A 19,679-nucleotide genomic window follows, 5' to 3' on the forward strand; every position below is an offset into this window, starting at 1 on the left:
TGTACAATGTCAGAATGCCAAAGTGGAACTCAATTTCAGCATTGACCATGGGTTATTGACATGCAATTCTTTGTTTCAGTAATAGCATGGCTTCCGCAGGCAATAGTAAATGGTTGTATTTCTGGAGGCCTTTGCACATGGAATCCTACCACCAACATTCTGTTACTGTAATTGACATTGTGTGTGGGAATAAACCGTCTGGGTATGATGCTCTCAGAATATCTCACAGACATCTCACAGGCATAGACTTTGTGTAGATAATTCAGCATGCACAGGACATGGCATCCAAAAATTTTCCAAGCTAATTCCATCTCTGGGGCCTCACTCTCTGTGGTCTTCGATAGAATCATAGCAGCTGGAGTGAAGAAGGCAAATCCACGCATGTATTCCAACTCATGTTTTTGTCCTTCATGAAGGCCACAGATGTAGAGCCTCAGGGAAGAGTTTTACACATTAAGTTAGGGAACTCACAAGAGGTTTTGATTAAAATGGAGCGACGGTGTAAATCTCTATCAATAAAAAGGCACACATGCATATATTAAAATATAAATGAGTATATATGCCCAACATATGGGCTTCACTTTTTGGAATAATGGGAGAGGCTTCAAGGATGTTCTATTTGATTTTCACCCTCATTCTTCTCCAGCTTCCCGTCCTGGTCAGGTCTTTCGATGGGACTAGCTGCTTCTCTACTATGAAGCAACGAGCACACATGGATGGCGATGTGATAATTGCGGGATTTTTCCCTCTCAAAACTTTAGGAAAAGATCATAGTAATAGTGAAGATTCCAGGCAAGAGGAACACACACCGTAAGTAATGCATTATTTTATTCCCATTTTCTCTTTTGTTCTGAGGATGGGCAATGGATGAGGGAACTGTGGGTGGACATATCAATGATTTTTGTCCCTTTCCACTGACCTCCAACTCTATTGCACCTGGTGCAGCTCAGTTTCATTATTTTGTTTTACATCAACTGTTGAGTGATGTTCTTCCCATAGTAGGAAACAAGTCTTTTTCCTTCTTTGTAGCTTCTCCTTTACAAGTCAGTAAATTCTTCATTTTACTCCAGCATGCCTGTATTTCCTCTGTTTCAGCTGTCATTGCAGAAAATGAAGTGATGTTATTACAATAAACCTGAGTCACTGTCATGAGTTCTGTACTAAAAGGATTAAACCACATTTTCTTCCTTCCTAGGCCATTAGTGAGAAATTGTCTTTAATAACACCTGTATTTTGAGTACATTGATAAAATTTCTTATGGTCGGCTGATGACTCATGCTGATAATTCTAACTACTCATAGTCATGATATCTGAGGATTGAGGTTTGAAGCCAGGCCAGGCTGGAAAATCTGTGAGACTTTTATCTGCAATCAACCACCCAAAAGCTGAAAGTGAAGCTGTGGCTGAGTTACAGAGTGTTAGCCTGGAGCAAAAAAGCTCAAAGATACTGTTCAGGAGCTCGTTTCATGCTGAGGGACTCTCTCTCTCTTTCTTTCTCTCTCTCTCTCTGTCTGTCTGTCTGTCTCTCTCTGGCTCTCTCTGTCTCTCTCTGCCTCTCTGCCTCTGTCTCTCTCTGTCTGTCTGTCTCTCTCTCTCTCACACACACATACACACACACACAAATTCTTATTATAGGCAAGTAGTTACTGTTTCAAACTAAACCTTAGTTCTGTTTTATGTCAGATATATTGCAGAATACATGCTTTTACAGACAGGATAGCATTTTAAAGATTACTTATAAGAGAATTTAATCTCCCCAGGATGAATTCTACTTTCTATGTGCTCATGCAAGTTCTTGCCTTTTTGTCCATAACACATAGTCTATTTAATAAGTGGCTATACTAAAAAAGATAAGAAAAGAAAATGACCATGCAGAGTGAAGAAATTCTAGCAAACTCTTTGAAAATGCCACTGTGTCTATCATTTGCACTTGTTTTCCAAGTGTTGGTGTGACAAGTATACACTGGGGTAGCTGCCCACAATTGAAAGCAGTGACCCCAGGATAGCAATTACTCTCTTCCATGCTATATAAGATATATGTCTTTATCTTATATGTTACTGGTATATTTTTCTTTCTTTCTTTTGTGCTGATCCTGGGAAGTCACGTCTTGGGCGCTGTCTGTCACTAAACATTTCAACTTAAGGCTAATGTTCTAGCACTTGAGCCACAGCTCCCGTGGCATTTTTGGTAGTTAAATGGAGATAAGAGTCTCATAAACATCCCTGCCTAACCTGGCTTCAAACCACAATCCTCAGATCTCAGCCTCTTCAGTAATTAAGACTATAGGAATGAATCATTAGTACCTGGCTTACCTTATTCTTTGTGTTCCCATTGGGGAACACAGATGATTTTCATTTTCTTAATTTCCCAAAATATATTTGAGTATTTGTCTTAAGGTGCTAATATAGACACATTGAGTAGTATAGTTAAAGCAAATGGGCATTTCTTAGCTACACATAGATACAAAACAAAGTCTGGTCTGGTTTAGTAATATTGTATCTATGCTATTGACTACAAATAACAAATTTATCCATTAAATTTTTCTTGTAGATAAGTGGAGTTACTTTTAACCACATCCTTGGCAGCATTTCTTATAGTTTTATTGATAAAGCTTAATCTAAGTAGGGTGAAGTGAAATGAAAGTGGTATCTTGATTTTCATTTCCTTTGGACCAGGGATGATGAACAATTTTCATGTGTCTATAGGCCATTCTTATTTCTTCTTCTGATAAATCTCTCTTTAAGTCATTTGCTCATTAATTTCTCGGATTGTTGTTTCTTTAAGGGCTTTAAGGATATTTTGGTTATGAAGATCTTCTTTGATGGATAGCTGGTAGAACAAAAATCTCCCATTCTGTGATCTTTCTATTAAGCTTGTTACCTATGCCCTTTGCAGGACAGAAACTTTTATGTGCCATGTACACTCATTTATCAATTCTGTTGTTCATTTGTTCTGATCCTGGTAGTTTCTGTAGAAAATTCTGAGTTGTTCTTATGAGCCCAACACTTCTTGTACTCTTTCCTATAAGTTTCATGATTTCTGGCTTTACATTGAAATTGTTGATCCATTTTGAATTGATGTGGGTACTAGATGATGTATGGACATGTAATTTCAGTTTTCTCTACATCGATGTACAGTTTTTTCAGCATCCGTTTTTCAGCCTAAAATTTTGGCTCTTTTACTGAATATCTTTGTGTTCCTTTATGGGACTTCTATTCTCTTCTATTGATTCTCTGGTCTACCATTTCTTCAATACCAACCTGTCATCATTACTATGGCTCTGTAATAGAGTTTGAAGTTTGATAAAGTAATTCGTCCACCACTGTTCTGATGGTAAGCATGGCTTTGGTGTTCATTGTCTTTTTTTTATCCATGGATTTTTGGATTGTTTTCTCTCTATATTTGAAGAACTTTGTTGGGATTTTATTGATATTGCATTGAATTTGTAAATTGCTTTAGGTAGTATTGTGATTTTCCACAAGGCTAATTTTTCTAATCCAGGACCATAAACTATCTTTCCAGCTGCTTAAGGTTTCTTCAATTTCCTTCTTCAAATATTTAAAGTTTTCACTATGGAGATCCTTCACCTATTGCTTAATTTCCAGGTAATTTATAATTTTGAGACAATTGCAAATGAGGTCCTTTTTCTAATTTCAGCCTTGATCAACAGCATAAACAAAGGCAATTCATTTTGGGGGTTGATTTCATACCTAGGTATGTTGCCAATGTTCCAGGTCAATTCTAATAGCTTAGGGGAGAAGTTTTTGGAGTCCCTTCAATACAGTATAATGTCATCTGTCCAAAGGGTCAGTTTTACTTCTTGCTTCCCCATTTGGTTCCCCTAAGTGCTTTTATCTTGCTTACTACTCTTGCTGGGAATTCCAATACTCTGTTGAAGAGGAACAGAGAGAATGGATATCCTTATCATGTTACTGATTTTAGGGAAAATTGCTTTAATTGCTGAACATTGAGCATAATGCTGGGTGTAGGTTTGTCATATACAGCTTTTTTATACTGAGGAATATTCCAAGTATTCCTACCTCCTTCCAAGTTTTTATCACAAAAGATATTTGGATCTTATCAAAGGCTTTTTCTGCATCAATCAATATGATCATTTGTTTCTTTCCCTTGTTTCTGTTAATGTGTTGTTATATGTTAACTGACTGACATGTTAAACCAGATTAGTATTCCTGGGACAAATCGAGTTTCATCATAGTGTATAAATTTTCTCATCAGTGTTTGACTTCTATTTGCCAGTGTTTTTTTTTGAGAACTGCAATATTCATATGGGAGATGGATCTGAAATTCCTTTTCTCAAACTGCACTTCTCTGGTTTTCATAGAATGAATAGTGTCCCTTACTTTCTGTTTCATTGAATAGTTTGAGAATAATTAATAATTCACCTATATAAGTTTTTTAGAATTCAGTTGTAAAGCCATCTGGTCCTGAGTTTTTCCTGGAAGGGAGGATTGTTATTGCCAATTCGATTTCATTGTTTGTGATGGGTCGGTTTATTCATTTCAATTTATTTATTTGGTTTTATTTTTATTCTCACTGTAAAGATAGCATATAGAATGTTAGTTACATGATTTAACTAATCTGTAAGGAGGAAAATTCTTTTATACCACGTCTCTCCTACTCTTTTCCTCCTGTCTTCACCCACAAGATGGCCAGTTCATTTTCCACATAGTGTCTAGAGAGTATCACTGTTGTACTTGTTCATTGTTGTTCCACTGTTTATGTACCTTCTCTTATCCTGCCAAAACAATCAAAACAAAAGGTAAAGAGATTAACAAACTATAACAATGACAAATAAAAAATGTCTTTCATTTCTTTTTCTTGGAGTTCACTTCATAATATATTATTTTACATGGTCATCTGTCCACATCTATTTATTCCTCGTCTACCACTCCAGTGCATATCCTCCCTTGGCCTATGTATGTTAATGTCTAGGGTGCTATAAAATTTATCGTCTCCCAGTATGTGTGTGTATACCTACACACACATACATATGTACACATATATGTTGTATTTAGTGTGTTTAACTGTAGGTTTATATACATATCCTAATTATAGAAAATGAGATAAAACATGGAGTCTTTATGTCTCTGGCTGAGGCTTATGTGGCTTAATATAATTTTTTGATGTCTTTCCCTTTCCTGATGAATGGTATAGTATTTTTGTTTTATGTTGGATGAGTAGTATTCCATTGTGTATATATACCACATTTTCTTGTTCTATTTTTTTGCTGAGGGTCATCTACATTGTTTCCATATCTTGGTTGTGGTAATCAATGCTACAATAAACATGGTTGTGATTTTGGCTATAGTGTGACCTGGTTTGTGATCCATTGGCTCAATGTCCAAGAGTGGAATTATTGGGTCATAGGGAAGCTCTATTTTCGATCTTTGAAGGACCTTCTATAGTGCTTTCCAGAGTGGTTGAATAAGTTTACATTCCCACCAACAGTTTCATTGGATGCCATTTTGGACACATTTGTCAACATTTGTTGTTAGTTGTCCTGGTAAATGATATTCTATTTGGAGTGAGGTAGAATCTCAGTATTATTTTGATTTGCCCTTCTCTTATGGCCAGAGATGTTGAACACTTGTTCATGTGTCTGTTAGCCATTCTTTTTTCTTCCTTTGAGAGGTCTCTCTTTAAATCTTTAGCCCAATTGTTGATTAGGTAGTTGAGTTTTGGAGGTTTCTTTGGCAGGGGATAATTTTTTAGCTCTATGTAAAATTTAGATAAGAGGCTTTTATCTGATATGTAGCAAATGAAGATTTTATCCCAATCTGTGTGCTATTTATCTTGTTAGCGATGACTCTTGCTCATCAGAAACTCCTCCCTTGATACAGTCCCACTTATCCAGTCTTCCTTTAACTTGTGCTTGGAGATCTTTGTTTAGGAAGTTTTGCCCCATTTCTGGAGGGCTTAGGATATCCCCTACCCTTTCTGTAATATTTGCGACCTAACCACCCTTAACTTGAGGCCTTTCATGCCTTTAAGAGTTGATTCTGGTGCAAGGTGATATATATGTAGCTAGATTCAGTTTTCTGCATATAGATACTCAATTTGTCTAGCACCATTTCTGTAAGGGGGTATGTTTCTTCCAAGCTGTGTTTTTGGATCCCTTATCAAATATTAGGTGGCTATATGTTTGTGAGATAGTTTCTGTGTTTTGTATTCCATTGTTTTTGTCCTCAGGCCTATTCTTGTGACAGTACTAAACTATTTCCTTACTATGGTTTTGAACTAAAGCTTGAAGACTGATACTGGTATTCTTCAGGTTCTTCCTACTGTGGATTGATTTTGTTGTCCTGGGTCTTTCCGTATTCCATATGAATGTTTGGATTGATATCTCTATTTCTTTGAAAAATGTTTCTGGGATTTTAATGGGGACTGGATTTAATTTGTAGATTCCTCTGTGCACAATTGTGATTTTCAAAATATTAATTTTCCAAATCAGGAGCATAGGATGTTTTCCCATTTCATTAAGTATGCCTCAATTTCTAATTCAAAATCTTGAAGTTTTCACAATACAGATCCTTCACATCTTTTATGAAGTAAATTCCAAATATATTATTTTTTGTGAAGCTATTACAAATGATGTTTCTTTCTGATTTCAACATTGTTGGCACACAGGAAGGCGACTGATTTTTGTAGGTTGATTTTATAACCCACTACTTTGCCAAAGTTTTAAATCAACTCAAGAACTTTGGTTAGTTATCCATAGGATGCTTTAAATAGAAGACCATATAATCAGCAAATGTGCATAGCTTTACTTTTTCTTCTGTTTGGATCCACTTTATGTGTTCCTCTTCTGTCTTTTCTCTTGGAAGCAATTCCAGAACTATGCTGAAGAGAAATGGAAAGAGTGGTCATCCTTGTCTTGTTCCTGATTCTAGAGGGAATGGTTTAAAGGTTTTCCCATTACATATAATTCAGGCACTAAGTTGCCATATAGATCATTTATTATATTGAGGAACATCCTATGGATTCTTAGCTTTCCCAGAGATTTTATTAAAAAGTGGTACTGACCCTTGTCAAATGACTTCTGTGCATCTATTGAGATGGTCAAGTAGTTCTTATCCTTTCTTCTGGTGCTATGATTAATTACATTAATTGACCTGCATAAATTGAACCAGGTTTGCAATCCTGGAATGAATTCCATTTGATAAAAAGTATGATTTTTTTGGTTAGTTACTGAACTTCCTTTGCTAGAAATTTGTTGAGAAGTTTTGCATCAATGTCTATCAAATTAATGGATGTATAGTTCTCTTTTATATTATATTATCTGGTTTTTTTATGAGTATTATGTTTGCTTCATAGAATGAGCTTGGTAGTGATCTTTCCATTTCTATTTCATTGAAGTGTTTGTGGAGTAAGAGAGTGAGTTCCCCTTTGCAGACCTTATAGCATACTGCTCTAAATCTATCTGTTACTAAGCTTTCCTTGGATAGGAGATTCTTTATTGCTATTTCAATTGCATTCTTTGTTATGGGTCAATTTAGTTAAGGTAAATCTCCTTGGTTAAGTTTTGGGCTATCAGTGTACTCTAAAGATGCTTCCTTTTTGGCCATATTCTTGAATTTACTAGTATGAAGTTTTGTGGAATATTACCTAATAATAATATGAATGTTTCATATCTCTGTAGTCATATTCCCATTTTAATCTGTAATTTTATTAATTTGTATGTCTTCTTTTCTAAGTCGAATTTGCTAAGGGTCTGTCAATTTTGTTAACTTTTTTAAAGGACCAGCTTTTTGCTGTGTTCATCCTTTCTGTGGGTTTTTTACCCTAAATTGTTGATTTCCGATTTATTTTTATTATCTATTTATGTCTATTTTGTTGTTTATTTAGTTTATTGTTTATTATGTTTTATTCTGTCTATTTCATTGTGTCTTTCTGACAATTTAGGATTTGGCAATGTCCTGCTTTTCTCAGAGCCTGGGTTGCATCATTCGATGATATTTGGGTTTAGTATGGGTCATAAAAAAGGCAGTTGTCAGAGGAAAATTTATAGCTCTGAACATCAAGAAGTTGGAGAAAATTGAAGTTTTCTTTTCTTAAATGTTTGAAGAGCTATGGATTACTCAGTATTGAATCATTCATTTTCCATGAGTTTGAGTCTTTCCTGTGTTGGGTTTTCCTGTTGAACTCTACTTTTATTGTATTGGCAAGATCGTTTTCCTGTTCTTTAATGGTTCTGTCTTTTTGACTGAAAATTTTACTTTAATAGTTCTTGTAGGACATGTCTTCAGGAGTTACATTCTTTAACTGTGCTTGTCTGGGAACATCTTAATCCTTCCTTCATTACCAAACGATATCTATTTTCCATAAAATATTCCTGGTGGATAAATTCAGTATTTTTATCATCAAAATTGTAAATACTGTCAATACTGTAAAACATGTAACACTAATGTATTCTACTGACTCTTACAGATTCTACTGAGAAGTCAGCAGTTTGGGAATCAGGGCAGAGCTATGTGTTATGTCTCCAAATTCTGTTCTATTCTAGAGTATCTACCCTGTATTTATATTTCATTTGTTTAATCATAAGGCAGCTTGATGTAGATTTTAGACCAGAGATTTGATGACCCTTTCATATTTATGTAACTTATATTTTATCCTTGTCTATGCTAGGAATTTGAAATTCTGGCACTACTTATTAGAACAGGCATTTAAAATTTTGGGCATTCCCAACCATTTGCTGAATGTGAAAAACAGTATTATTTGCTTTTTGGAATATGCTTTGTCAACATTTCTGAACCATTTTCACACATCTCAATTCTTACTTATAGTTTTTTCCTCCATATGTGTATGTACAATCAACTTTTCTTAAACCTCACCATTTTCTTCTGTTTAGAAGATTATGCTCACACGAAAGACTTTCATTACAATTGTTTCACATATATTTATACTACATGTTGAACAAGTTAATACTTTCATTTGTGTTTCCATCATGCCTCCATTGTTTCCTTTTAAAACAATGCCAGTTGATTTCATTATATTAATTTCTATAGAATACACACAAACACAACACACCCTTACACACACAGACAGGACACAGAGAAAGAAACTACAATATTTTGTTTTTCTTTCTTTCGTTCTACAGGTTTGTTTGTTTTTAAGTATCTCAATACAAATATATTGTCAAGAGAGTAGCCATCACTGCATTTTACCATGGTGGGCTTGGAAGTGAGATTTCAATATAAAGCTTCCTTACAATTCTCTCCTCATCCACTGTATTTGAGGTTCCCCTCACCATAATGATTTCATTGGAGTTGGATGCATCCCTTTTGTTTTGGTACATAAATAAAAATGAACTTCCCTCACCTGTTTTTGAGCTCTTGTTTGGGTTGATATTGCAGGAAGAGCTGTTCAATATGTTGGGTCTGTGAGAAGACATTGCTATAGAATCTTTCATAACTTTGTTAATAAAAGTTGCCCTTAAAATGAACATTGGATCGTTAGACTGGACTGCCACATCAACACAAAACATAAACTTATTTTTCACAAAGATGTACTGAGTTGTTCTAAGATAAAGGCAAGGGAATATTTGCTATCTCAAGAAAACCTAATATGAAGGACAACTACCATGAGGTAGTAGGGGGAGAAACTGCTGTTTCTCTCTTTCTATCTCTCTCTCTCAACTTAAATAAGTTTCTGAATCGCATTCATGACAAATTTCCCTCATGTCCTTACCTAGTTCAATATATAAGCATAAGACTCTACATTTATATTCCTTCATAATTAAGGGTAATATTATAATTTGATCATTAGCAAAGAAGCAAGCATTCAACCCAGAAAAATCACAAGTTTTGAAATACTCCTCCTCTTCAATTTCTATGCTCATGTAGGATCTTCAAGAACTATCAGTTTGTTTTGGCTTTGGTTTTTGCTGTTGAGGAAATCAACAAAAATCCTGTTCTTTTACATAACATGACTCTGGGACTTGATATCTATGATGTTGAATTCAGAGCTTGGACAATGTTTAAGAATCCCTTCATTTGGCTCTTTGGAAAATACAAGATTCCAAACTACTCTTGTATGAGAGACAGGAGGTCTACAGCAGTACTTACAGGACCATCAGGAATAACATCTAACCAGATTGGGACATTGCTGGGACTCTACAGATTTCCACAGGTGAGGGTGGGAAGTTTATAAAAATGTCTAATGTGGTGTGATTTCAGGTGTTAAAAGAGGATGAAAGGAAGACACTCAATTTATAAAACTATTACATTTTGTGATATGAAAGAATAACTACTCAAAGATAGTGGGATATGTATAGTCCATTGTTTGGAAAAGAAGATTGGAAAGAATTCAAGCAGACAAATGCTTATTTATTCCTTAAAGCTATATTAATAATGTTCTTTAATAAGTTAGGAAATGGAAAATGACTTTGCAGTTTGCAGATATGTTGAGCAGGGTATTCATGGTTCACACCTATATTCCAAGCTACTCAGAAAACTTGTATCTTCAATTAACCAACAAGGAGCACAATGTGATGTGTAACTCAAATGGTAGAGCACCAGTCTAGAGGGGGAAAAAGCCAAGGAAGTGCAAGAGGCCATGTGTTTGTATCCCTGTATTGGCATGCACATAAATATACACACTCATACACACTTGGGAATATATAGGTTGAAAGAAGAAAGTCAGCATCAGAACAAGAAATGGTAAATGTGTTCTCTTGTAGATGAAAGTCATATCTAAAATATGATTACGTAATGTGAAAAAATATGGAACATGCACATAGCCATTTACATACACACATGGTATATGTAGGAATGGAACACCATGGGTTAAATTTTCTGATCTACTAACAGTATAAAAAAGAACACCAGAGAGATGAATTACACCTTGTCTGACTGGAATAGATGTTAAGGGAAAAAGACAGATGAATAAAAAATGGACAGTTGGAATAAACAACTTAATATTCAATGTACCTATTTGGAAGTGGAATTTGGAAAGTCAGGGAGTGGTTGGGGTTGATATAGATGTAATGTGTTGATAGAGTTATTGATAAAGATCAACAGACATTTACAAATCATTAAATTGTACTTTAAAAACAACAAAACTATCTTCTATCTACTTCAACTTGTTCTTAGCCTACTTCAAGACTGAGATTGTGTTGCATGGCAAGCTCCTCATTCATGAATTTTCTTTCCGTTTAGTTTACCTTTGGGTCTTTTGATCATACCCTGAGTGACCATAACAAGTTTCCTGCTCTCTATCAGATGGCCCCAAAGGACACATCAATGGCCATAGCCATTGTCTCTTTACTGCTTCACTTCAACTGGAACTGGGTGGGGCTGTTGACCTCACAGGATGAGAATGGTACATGGTTTCTGGCTGAATTAAAAGAAGAGATGGCCAAGAACAGAGTTTGTGTAGCTTATGAGCTAGTTGTCTCAACCCAAGACCTGTCACATTTATTCAGAGTGATGGCAGTTTATAACAAGATCAATAATTCTTCAGCAAGTGTCCTCATCATATATGGTGATAAAGATTCCCTAATATCTATAATAATAAGTCTTGAGCAAATTTTAATGGAAGGCAAAGTTTGTGTCATGAATCTACAGTGGGATTTCACCATGAAAACGAGATATTTCATGCTAGGCTCATTGCATGTACCTCTTATTTTTACACACCATCATGTAGATGTTTCTGGATTCACAGATTTTGTCAAGGCAGTTAATCCTTCCAAATTCCCAGAAGACATTTTCCTTGCTAGTCTGTGGTTTCTGTCATTTAATTGCTCAGATGCTGAGTCTGACTGTGTAACATGGGACAACTGTCCTCATGATGCCTCTTTGGATTGGTTGCCTGGGCATATTTTTGACATGACTATGTCTGGATACAGTTATAATATATACAAAACTGTGTATGCTGTGGCCCAGGCTCTCCATGAGATGCTTCTTCTTCAAACGGAATTTCACACAATGGGAAATAGGAAAGGAACAGTGCCTTCCCCTGCACAGGTAATTAATTTTCCTTTAGAGGGCACACAACATTAGTAAAAACTCTTGTTGAGAGAATTATCACTGTATGAATTTCTAAATTTCTGCATATATCCATGTATTTATATATGTATATATACACATGTTTATATAAAGTTTTTTAACCATCAGCCATATTTTGGTTTCTTTGTTAATATATGATTTTATTGCAAAGATACTGTACAGAGTGCTTACATTTCCTATTGAGCATTATCTTCTTTGTTTCTGCCCTACCATCCCTTCCCTCCCCACCTTCTCTTCTCTGAATTCCTCCATCCTCATGTTAAGTTCATTTTCAGCATAGTGTCTTGTACATCTCATTGTTACAATGAGTCAACCTGTATCCTCATTTCATTATGTTATTACTTTTCTTCCTCTCCCCATATTAGAGAAATGTATATACAAGATTCAGGTCACTGGAATCAATTAAAATGAAAACAGGGGTTATACCATCTCGGAAGAACTTAGAAAATAAACAACAATATCTTATAGTACATTATTAGTACATTAAAAACAACAGCAACAAAGATAAAACCTCTTGTCTCTCTCCCATTGGGTCCATTTCACTTAGCATTATATTGTGTGGTCATCTCTACATATCTTTTGACATATCTGCTGGTCTGTTAAGATTATCCTATGTGTGTACTAGTTATTGCAAATAAAATAGTCCATAGACCTATGTGTCTTTGTGCCTGGCTTACTTCAGTTAATAATTCTTTCAGATGGACGAATAGAATTGAATTCATATATACATATATATATATTATATAAATAGATATGAGTTAGTTGCCTCAACCCAAGGCCTGTCACATTCATTCAGAGTGATGGCAGTTTATAACAAAATCAATAATTCTTCAACAAGTGTCCTCATCATATATGGTGATAACAATTCCCTAATATCTATAATAATAACTCTTGAGCAAATTTTAATGCAAGGCAAAGTTTGTGTCATGGATCTACAGTGGGATTTCACCACGAAAACGAGATATTTCATGCTAGGCTCATTTCATGTACCTCTTATTTTTACACACCATCATGTAGATGTATATATATATATAAAATATATATATAATATATATATATAAAATATATATATATATAAACAAATATATTTGTATATATATATAAAACTTTCTTGAGGGTTTTTGGGTTTGTTGCATATCTTAGCTATGGTGAATTATGTTGCAATAGTTGTGCTCATAATTTTAGCTTGGTCTTGTTTATGTTTGTTTGCATAAATGCCTAAAAGTAGGATTACTGGGTCATAGGGGAGCTCTATGTGGAATCATTTGAGGAAACCCCATAGTGCTTCCAAAGTGGTTGAACAAGTTCACACTCCCACCAACAATGCACTAGGACTCCATTTTGACCACATCCCTTCCATCATCTGGTGTTATTAGATTTCTTAATTATAGCTATTATAACTAGGGTGAGGTAGAATCTCAAAGCTGTTTTGATTTGCATTTTTATGGCCAGAGAGTTTAATGATTTCTTCATTTGTCTATTGACCATTTGTTGTTGGAGGATTTAATATTTTGTGTTCTAAGTATTCTTTAGATATGTGTTTCTTGTGGGCTTCCTATTGATCTTGTTAGCTATGTCCCTTGTCATGCAGAAACTCTGCAATTTAAGGTAATCCCATTTGTCCAATCATTGTTTGATTTCTTGTGCTTCTGTGTCCTCATTAAGAAAATTTCAGCATATGCCAAGGAAGCCTAGAGTTTCTCCTATTCCCTCCTGTAAAGTTTTCAGGGTGTCTGCTTTACTTTGAGGTATTTGTTCCATTTGGAGATGACTCAGTGCAGGGTGATATATAAAGATCTAGCTTTAGTTTCTACAGATGTTTAACCAATTTTGTCAGCACCATTTACTGAAGGGCCATCTTTCTTTCATTCTAGTTTTTTAGCTCCCCCATTGAAAATGATATGGCTATAAGCCTGTGGGTTCATTTCTATGTGTTCAGTTCTATGCCATTGGTCATCAGGTCTGTTCTTGTACCAGTACCAAGAAGTTTTGATTACTATGGCTTTGTAGTAGAGTTTGAAATTTGATATTGACATTCCTCCATCACTGTTCTTTCTGTTAAGGATTGTTATCCTATATGAAGTCTTTATTCTTCCATGTGAAGTTTGGAATGGCTTCTCCTATTTCATTGAAGAATATGGTTGGTATATTAATAGCTACCACATTGATTCAGGAGCTTTCTTACATCATGTGTTCTGTCTTAACTCTGGGATGTAATTCACCATGTAGTGTTTCTATTTTAGCTGCACTTTTTCCTGAAAAATATCCAGTATTACAATCCTGCTGGAGATCAAGTGATTTGGGATGAGAAAAGCAAATTGGAGCCAGAGTATGACATTCTGAATATTTGGAATTTTCCAGAAGGCCTAGAACTTGCAGTGAAAGTAGGAAAGTTTTCTCCATATGCTCTACATGGCAATCAACTGTCTTTATCTGAAGATTTGGTAGAGTGGGCCATAGGAACTACAGAGGTGGGTTGGATCTAATCCTAATAATTTTTAAGGACACACAAATTAGCAAAAGTCTCTCTTTTAGTGTATAACTGGCTGAGTTTTTGCAACTTACCCCCATAATTCTAGCTACTCAGATAGTGTAGATCTGAATGTCATGGTTAGATATCAGCCCAAAGAGGAAAATCAGTGAGACTGTTAACTCCATTTAACCACTAACAATCTGGAAGTTAGCTATGTTTCCAGTACCAGAGTGTTAACTTTGAGCATAAAAGTTCCAATCTGGTACCAAGATCTTGATTTATAACACAGTGATCAAGTACCTGCTGAGTTGCTTTCCAGGGTTGAAAGCTTTCTTTTGCGTCCTTCTGTGGAGATTGGTTTAATGGTTAATTGGCATGCTTATTAACCATCATTGGTAAAAGGAATCTTCAAAGGCACCTCTGAGAATATGACCCCGCCATGGACACTAGAAAATGAAGAAGATATCATGGGCCTGAGGTTCACATAACACTACATAAAGGAGGTCTTCCTTCTTATATTCTCCATATCTCAGATGAATAGGAGGCAAGGTATGACATGAATTCAAAGAAATCCAATAGGACTGTACATTAGGAATTACTTTCTCAGCACTACTTTCCTCCTTTTAAAGATCCCATACTTCACAATGATTCCACTGTCTAGAAATCAAGGTTGAAGCCCATAAGCATTTGTGAATTATGGAATATGGACTTTATAACAGAATTCAATTAGTTGACTGCTTTTATATTCATAGAAACATTTTTTAGTAATTAATTAGTTAAAACAATGAACTCTGTGAAGTGTTAGATAGAAATCTGAACAGTTACTGACACATCTATGATTTTTCGCAGACTCCTCACTCTATCTGCAGTGAGAGTTGTGGTCCTGGATTCAGAACATCTCGTCACGAGGAAAAGGCATCCTGTTGTTTTGATTGTACTCCTTGCCCAGAGAATGAGATTGCTAATGTCACAGGTAATTCTATGACTTATTAAGAAATTGTTCCTCCTACGCTAGTTATCCTCAACCCAAACAAATCAATGCAAATGTTGTATATTTGGACTACACAAAAAATTTTGGTTCAAATATTATAACACTCCAATGCATAACTTTTCAATATGTGTGAGAATCTTGAAGGAAAAAATCCTTGAATAAAAACAGCTAAATAAAAATAGATGGAAATACTAAGTGATTGTGATTTCAAATGAAACAAAAATACTATTATGACAGTAAATGGTTTTATATTAAGAATACCACAGAAATGAACAATTTCTTAAATTCTTTGAAGAAAAATAAGCTCACAACGAGAACTAATGGTAGTTTACACTTCACACCAGATATGGAGCATTGTGTGAAGTGTCCAGATCATCAGTATGCCAACACACAGAGAAACCAGTGCCTCCTGAAAGCTGCAAGTTTCCTGGCTTTTGGAGATCCCTTGGGCATGGCTCTGGCATGCATGGCTCTTTGCTTCTCTGTGCTAACTGTTGTTGTTCTTGGAGTGTTTGTGAAACACAAAGACAGTGCCATTGTCAAGGCCAATAACCGGACTCTCAGCTACATCTTGCTCATCTCCCTCATTTTCTGTTTCCTCTGTTCCTTGCTCTTTCTTGGCCATCCCAACACAGTCACCTGCATCCTACAGCAGATCACATTTGGGGTTGTGTTCACTGTGGCTGTTTCCACAGTGTTGGCTAAAACAGTGACTGTAGTTCTGGCCTTCAAGGCCACTTCTCCAGGGAGAAGGATAAGGTGGCTGCTGGTATCTGGGGCTCCTAACTTCATCATCCCAACCTGCACTTTGATCCAGGTGACCATCTGTGGACTCTGGCTGGGAACCTCTCCTCCCTTTGTGGACAGAGATGCATACTCTGAACATGGCCATGTCATCATTCTGTGCAACAAGGGCTCCATCACTGCCTTCTACTGTGTCCTGGGATACCTGGGCTCCCTCGCCATGGCCAGCTTCACTGTGGCTTTTCTGGCCAGGAACCTGCCTGACACCTTCAATGAAGCCAAGTTCCTGACCTTCAGCATGCTGGTGTTCTGCAGTGTGTGGCTCACCTTCCTGCCTGTCTACCACAGTGCCAAGGGGGAAGTCATGGTGGCAGTGGAGGTCTTCTCCATCTTGGCCTCTAGTGTAGGACTTCTAGGCTGCATATTTGTTCCAAAGTGCTACAACATCTTGTTAATTCCAATTAAAAATTCTCCATATTGCTTTAGGGATAAAAGACATAGTAGGAGAGATATGCATTGTTATGATTAAACTCAGAGGTTTGATTAGTGTACAGACGATCTGATCTAAATCTATGGTAATTATCTCTTCTTGTAATAGTTTATATTATGGAATTTTCATTCATGTTTTTTCTGATATTTATTAAATTCCTTTATGCATGCTTCAACTCAAGGCCTATAGTGCCTGCTAATTTTTCACTCACGCCTTCTTTACCTCTTGAACCATAGTTCCATTGGTCTCCATTTGTTCACTTATTGGAAGTAAGTGATCCTGCCCAGGCTGACTTAGAACTTTTTCTCACATTTGTATTTCTAATATATAAATGGCTATGTAACTTCTTATAGCTTTCAATAAATTAAATTTTAGTTGAAAATATAACAATATGTAGGCCAAAAATATTGTGTGCCTGTACTTTTTTTGTAAGCATGCTATTTAACAAATGAAAATGTAAATAATTTCCAACTTCCTCGGTATGATAATGAAAATATAATCAAAATACTCATCAGTTTCTATTGAGTTGTCTACCATCCTTATTTATAGAAGAAATTTCAGTAATAAGGTTGAGTTTATATTATTGAATGAAATGCTGAATCCTCATTGTGTGAACTGAAATAAATTGTTGCTAGAACATGTAATTTCAGTGATTTTGCACAATATTTCGTACTCCTTGCTAATTTTTCTTAGGATTTCAGAAAACTTGCACAACACATTTTCTCTTAAATGAAAAAAAAGAAAAGAACATATCCATGGTTAAATTGATGTGTTGAAGCAAGATTGGATGGATAAGGTATAAGAAGAAAGTAAATTCCATATAAAGAAGGAGTTCATGGATAAATAGAAGGTCAGAAGTAAGTAAGAAGGGAACAAGGACCATGTAGCCATATGAATTTGTGTGTTACAATAAACCTTTATTCATGAGAAGCAGGTGGATTTGGCACTTGGGTCATGGTTACTAATCTTCCTTGTCTGTGTGATGGCGGGGGTGGTGTATGTTTGGGTATGGTATTGGGAATCAAATGCCTTATGTTTTTATCTTATTTTTGTACCTTTGCAAAGGTTTGGATATATTCTACCAACTATTAAGGATTTCATATGTATGGATGAAAATAAAATATCTGAGGTCATTAATATAATTTAAATATATAGAGGAAATAAATTATAATGGACACAAGATCATTTGGAGAAAAGAGTTTATGTGCCTATTTAAAACCAACATAATGAAACTCATGTTAAACTGTAACCCATGTGTACATAATCTGTATAATAAAATGTACATAAAAAGAAAAATATATGTATACTAGTACAAATTTAAAATAACAGAAAAATGTGAAAATCAATCTATTTAGGATGGGAAAATTAGCATCTCTCTTGTCTATTTGGAACAAATTAATTTTAAATTCACTAAATAAAAGAAATGATAAATGAAACCAAATTTGATTTCATAAACACCTTTAAATGTTGGCTTTACAAAAACAAATACCTAGGACCCAAAACATATCAAAAGATCTGTAAATATATCTACAGTAAAAGTAAAGCTACAAAATAACAAATTGGGCATGAACCAGAAAATGAAAAGTTAACCTGCGTTCAGTTTGGCAGAACTAAAACTGTGAAGGGGCTATATTCCCAAAAGCACACTATAGATTTAATGTAATTCCACTAAAAAATACAGTACATGTGTTTGCAGAATTACAAAAATTAAGACCAAGCCAAAAACCAATGGTGAACTCTGATAACCCTTATTGAGAATCAGCATAGTCTTCTTTTAATCCAGGCTGGAATTAAAAACATGATGGGATTTCTTAACTGAGGGAGCACAAATCCATGGAAATGCATTACCTTAGCAGAGAAACAATGAACACACCTACATAAAATCTGTCAGTGAAACAAATGTGAAAGGTTTCATGTGGGCAGGATATTGGGGCCATCTACATCTCTAAACTTTCCCTTTAGCTGTGGGTGGAACCAGATCTTAGCAGCGGAAAATATTGGCTAAACGCAAAATAAACTGAATTGGTGGCTGACTTGGCTGAAGGAAAAACCACAAGCTTGGTAGAACTGTATGAGGCAAGGGGTCAAGGGATCAGACTTCTAAAACTCTCATTGAAGATTGCATTGATCACCTGTGCTGGAAAATGGAGTATAAGAGATTGAATACTAGAGTTACATCTTATCAAATGCCACATACTAGATTAAAATGTCACTCCCAAAAAATGGACAGAACTGTGATATCTTTAAAATCAAAGAAATAAATTAAATCCATTCAGCAAAGTAGTCTAAACACAGCAACCACTAAACTGAGGAAGAAGCCAGGGAAACCATCAAAGTCCAAATAGTTCCTAACATAAAGTATCTTAAATACCTAGGAATAAATGTAACCAAGGAAGAGATAAAGATCTACCTAAAACCATTAGTGATTGAAGAAAGTAGCAGACATAAGAAAAATAAACTTCATTGGTCATAGATTGAGAAAAAGAATATTGTGAATATACCTGTATCATTCAAAATGATCAATATTTTCAAAGCAATCCTTATAAACATCTCAAAATCATTCATCATTGAAACAGAAAATTCCATCCTAAAGCTCATAAAGAAGCACAAAAGATCCCCCAAAGCCAAATCCATCTTTTTTATTGAGAAAATACTGTACAGAGAGGTTACAATTACATGGGGAAGATAATGAGTACATTTCTTATCAAGCATTGTATCCTCCTCCTTTGTTTCCCGTTCCCATCCCTTCCCTTCCTTCCCCAGCCCACTCACCCATTCCTACTCCCCCTCCCTCTTCCACCAAAGTTGTAAAGTTAATTTTGACATAACGACTTGTACATCTTATTGTTGCAATGGGTCCACCTGTATCCCTATTTAAACGATTTGTTTTTTCCCTTCCCTTCCACAAATTATAGCAACACCAAATACAATGAAAGCAGGGGTTATACCGC

General features: G+C 35.4%; 1 protein-coding gene across 1 annotated transcript; it reads left to right on the top strand.

Moving 5' to 3' along the window:
• Nucleotides 1-267: 267 nt before the first annotated feature.
• LOC106001354 (vomeronasal type-2 receptor 116-like) lies at nt 268-16,767 on the top strand. Its single transcript, XM_013036462.1, has 7 exons — nt 268-369; nt 647-810; nt 9,868-10,153; nt 11,182-11,988; nt 14,274-14,501; nt 15,353-15,476; nt 15,839-16,767. The coding sequence occupies exons 1-7, from the start codon at nt 268-270 to the stop codon at nt 16,765-16,767; spliced, it is 2,640 nt and encodes an 879-aa protein (XP_012891916.1).
• The last annotated feature ends 2,912 nt before the right edge of the window (nt 16,768-19,679 follow it).

The sequence above is a fragment of the Dipodomys ordii genome, unplaced genomic scaffold (genome assembly GCF_000151885.1).
Source record: "Dipodomys ordii isolate 6190 unplaced genomic scaffold, Dord_2.0 Scaffold288, whole genome shotgun sequence".
NCBI classification, from domain to species: domain Eukaryota; kingdom Metazoa; phylum Chordata; class Mammalia; order Rodentia; family Heteromyidae; genus Dipodomys; species Dipodomys ordii.

What these genes read in the sequence shown, in the direction of transcription:
- LOC106001354 (XM_013036462.1), top strand. Translation starts at nt 268, where the DNA reads ATGCACAGGACATGGCATCCAAAAATTTTCCAAGCTAATTCCATCTCT. An exon ending in AGGCAAGAGGAACACACACC is followed by an intron (nt 811 to 9,867) that starts GTAAGTAATGCA and finishes ATGCTCATGTAG; the next exon opens with GATCTTCAAGAACTATCAGT. An exon ending in CAGTGCCTTCCCCTGCACAG is followed by an intron (nt 11,989 to 14,273) that starts GTAATTAATTTT and finishes TTTCTATTTTAG; the next exon opens with CTGCACTTTTTCCTGAAAAA.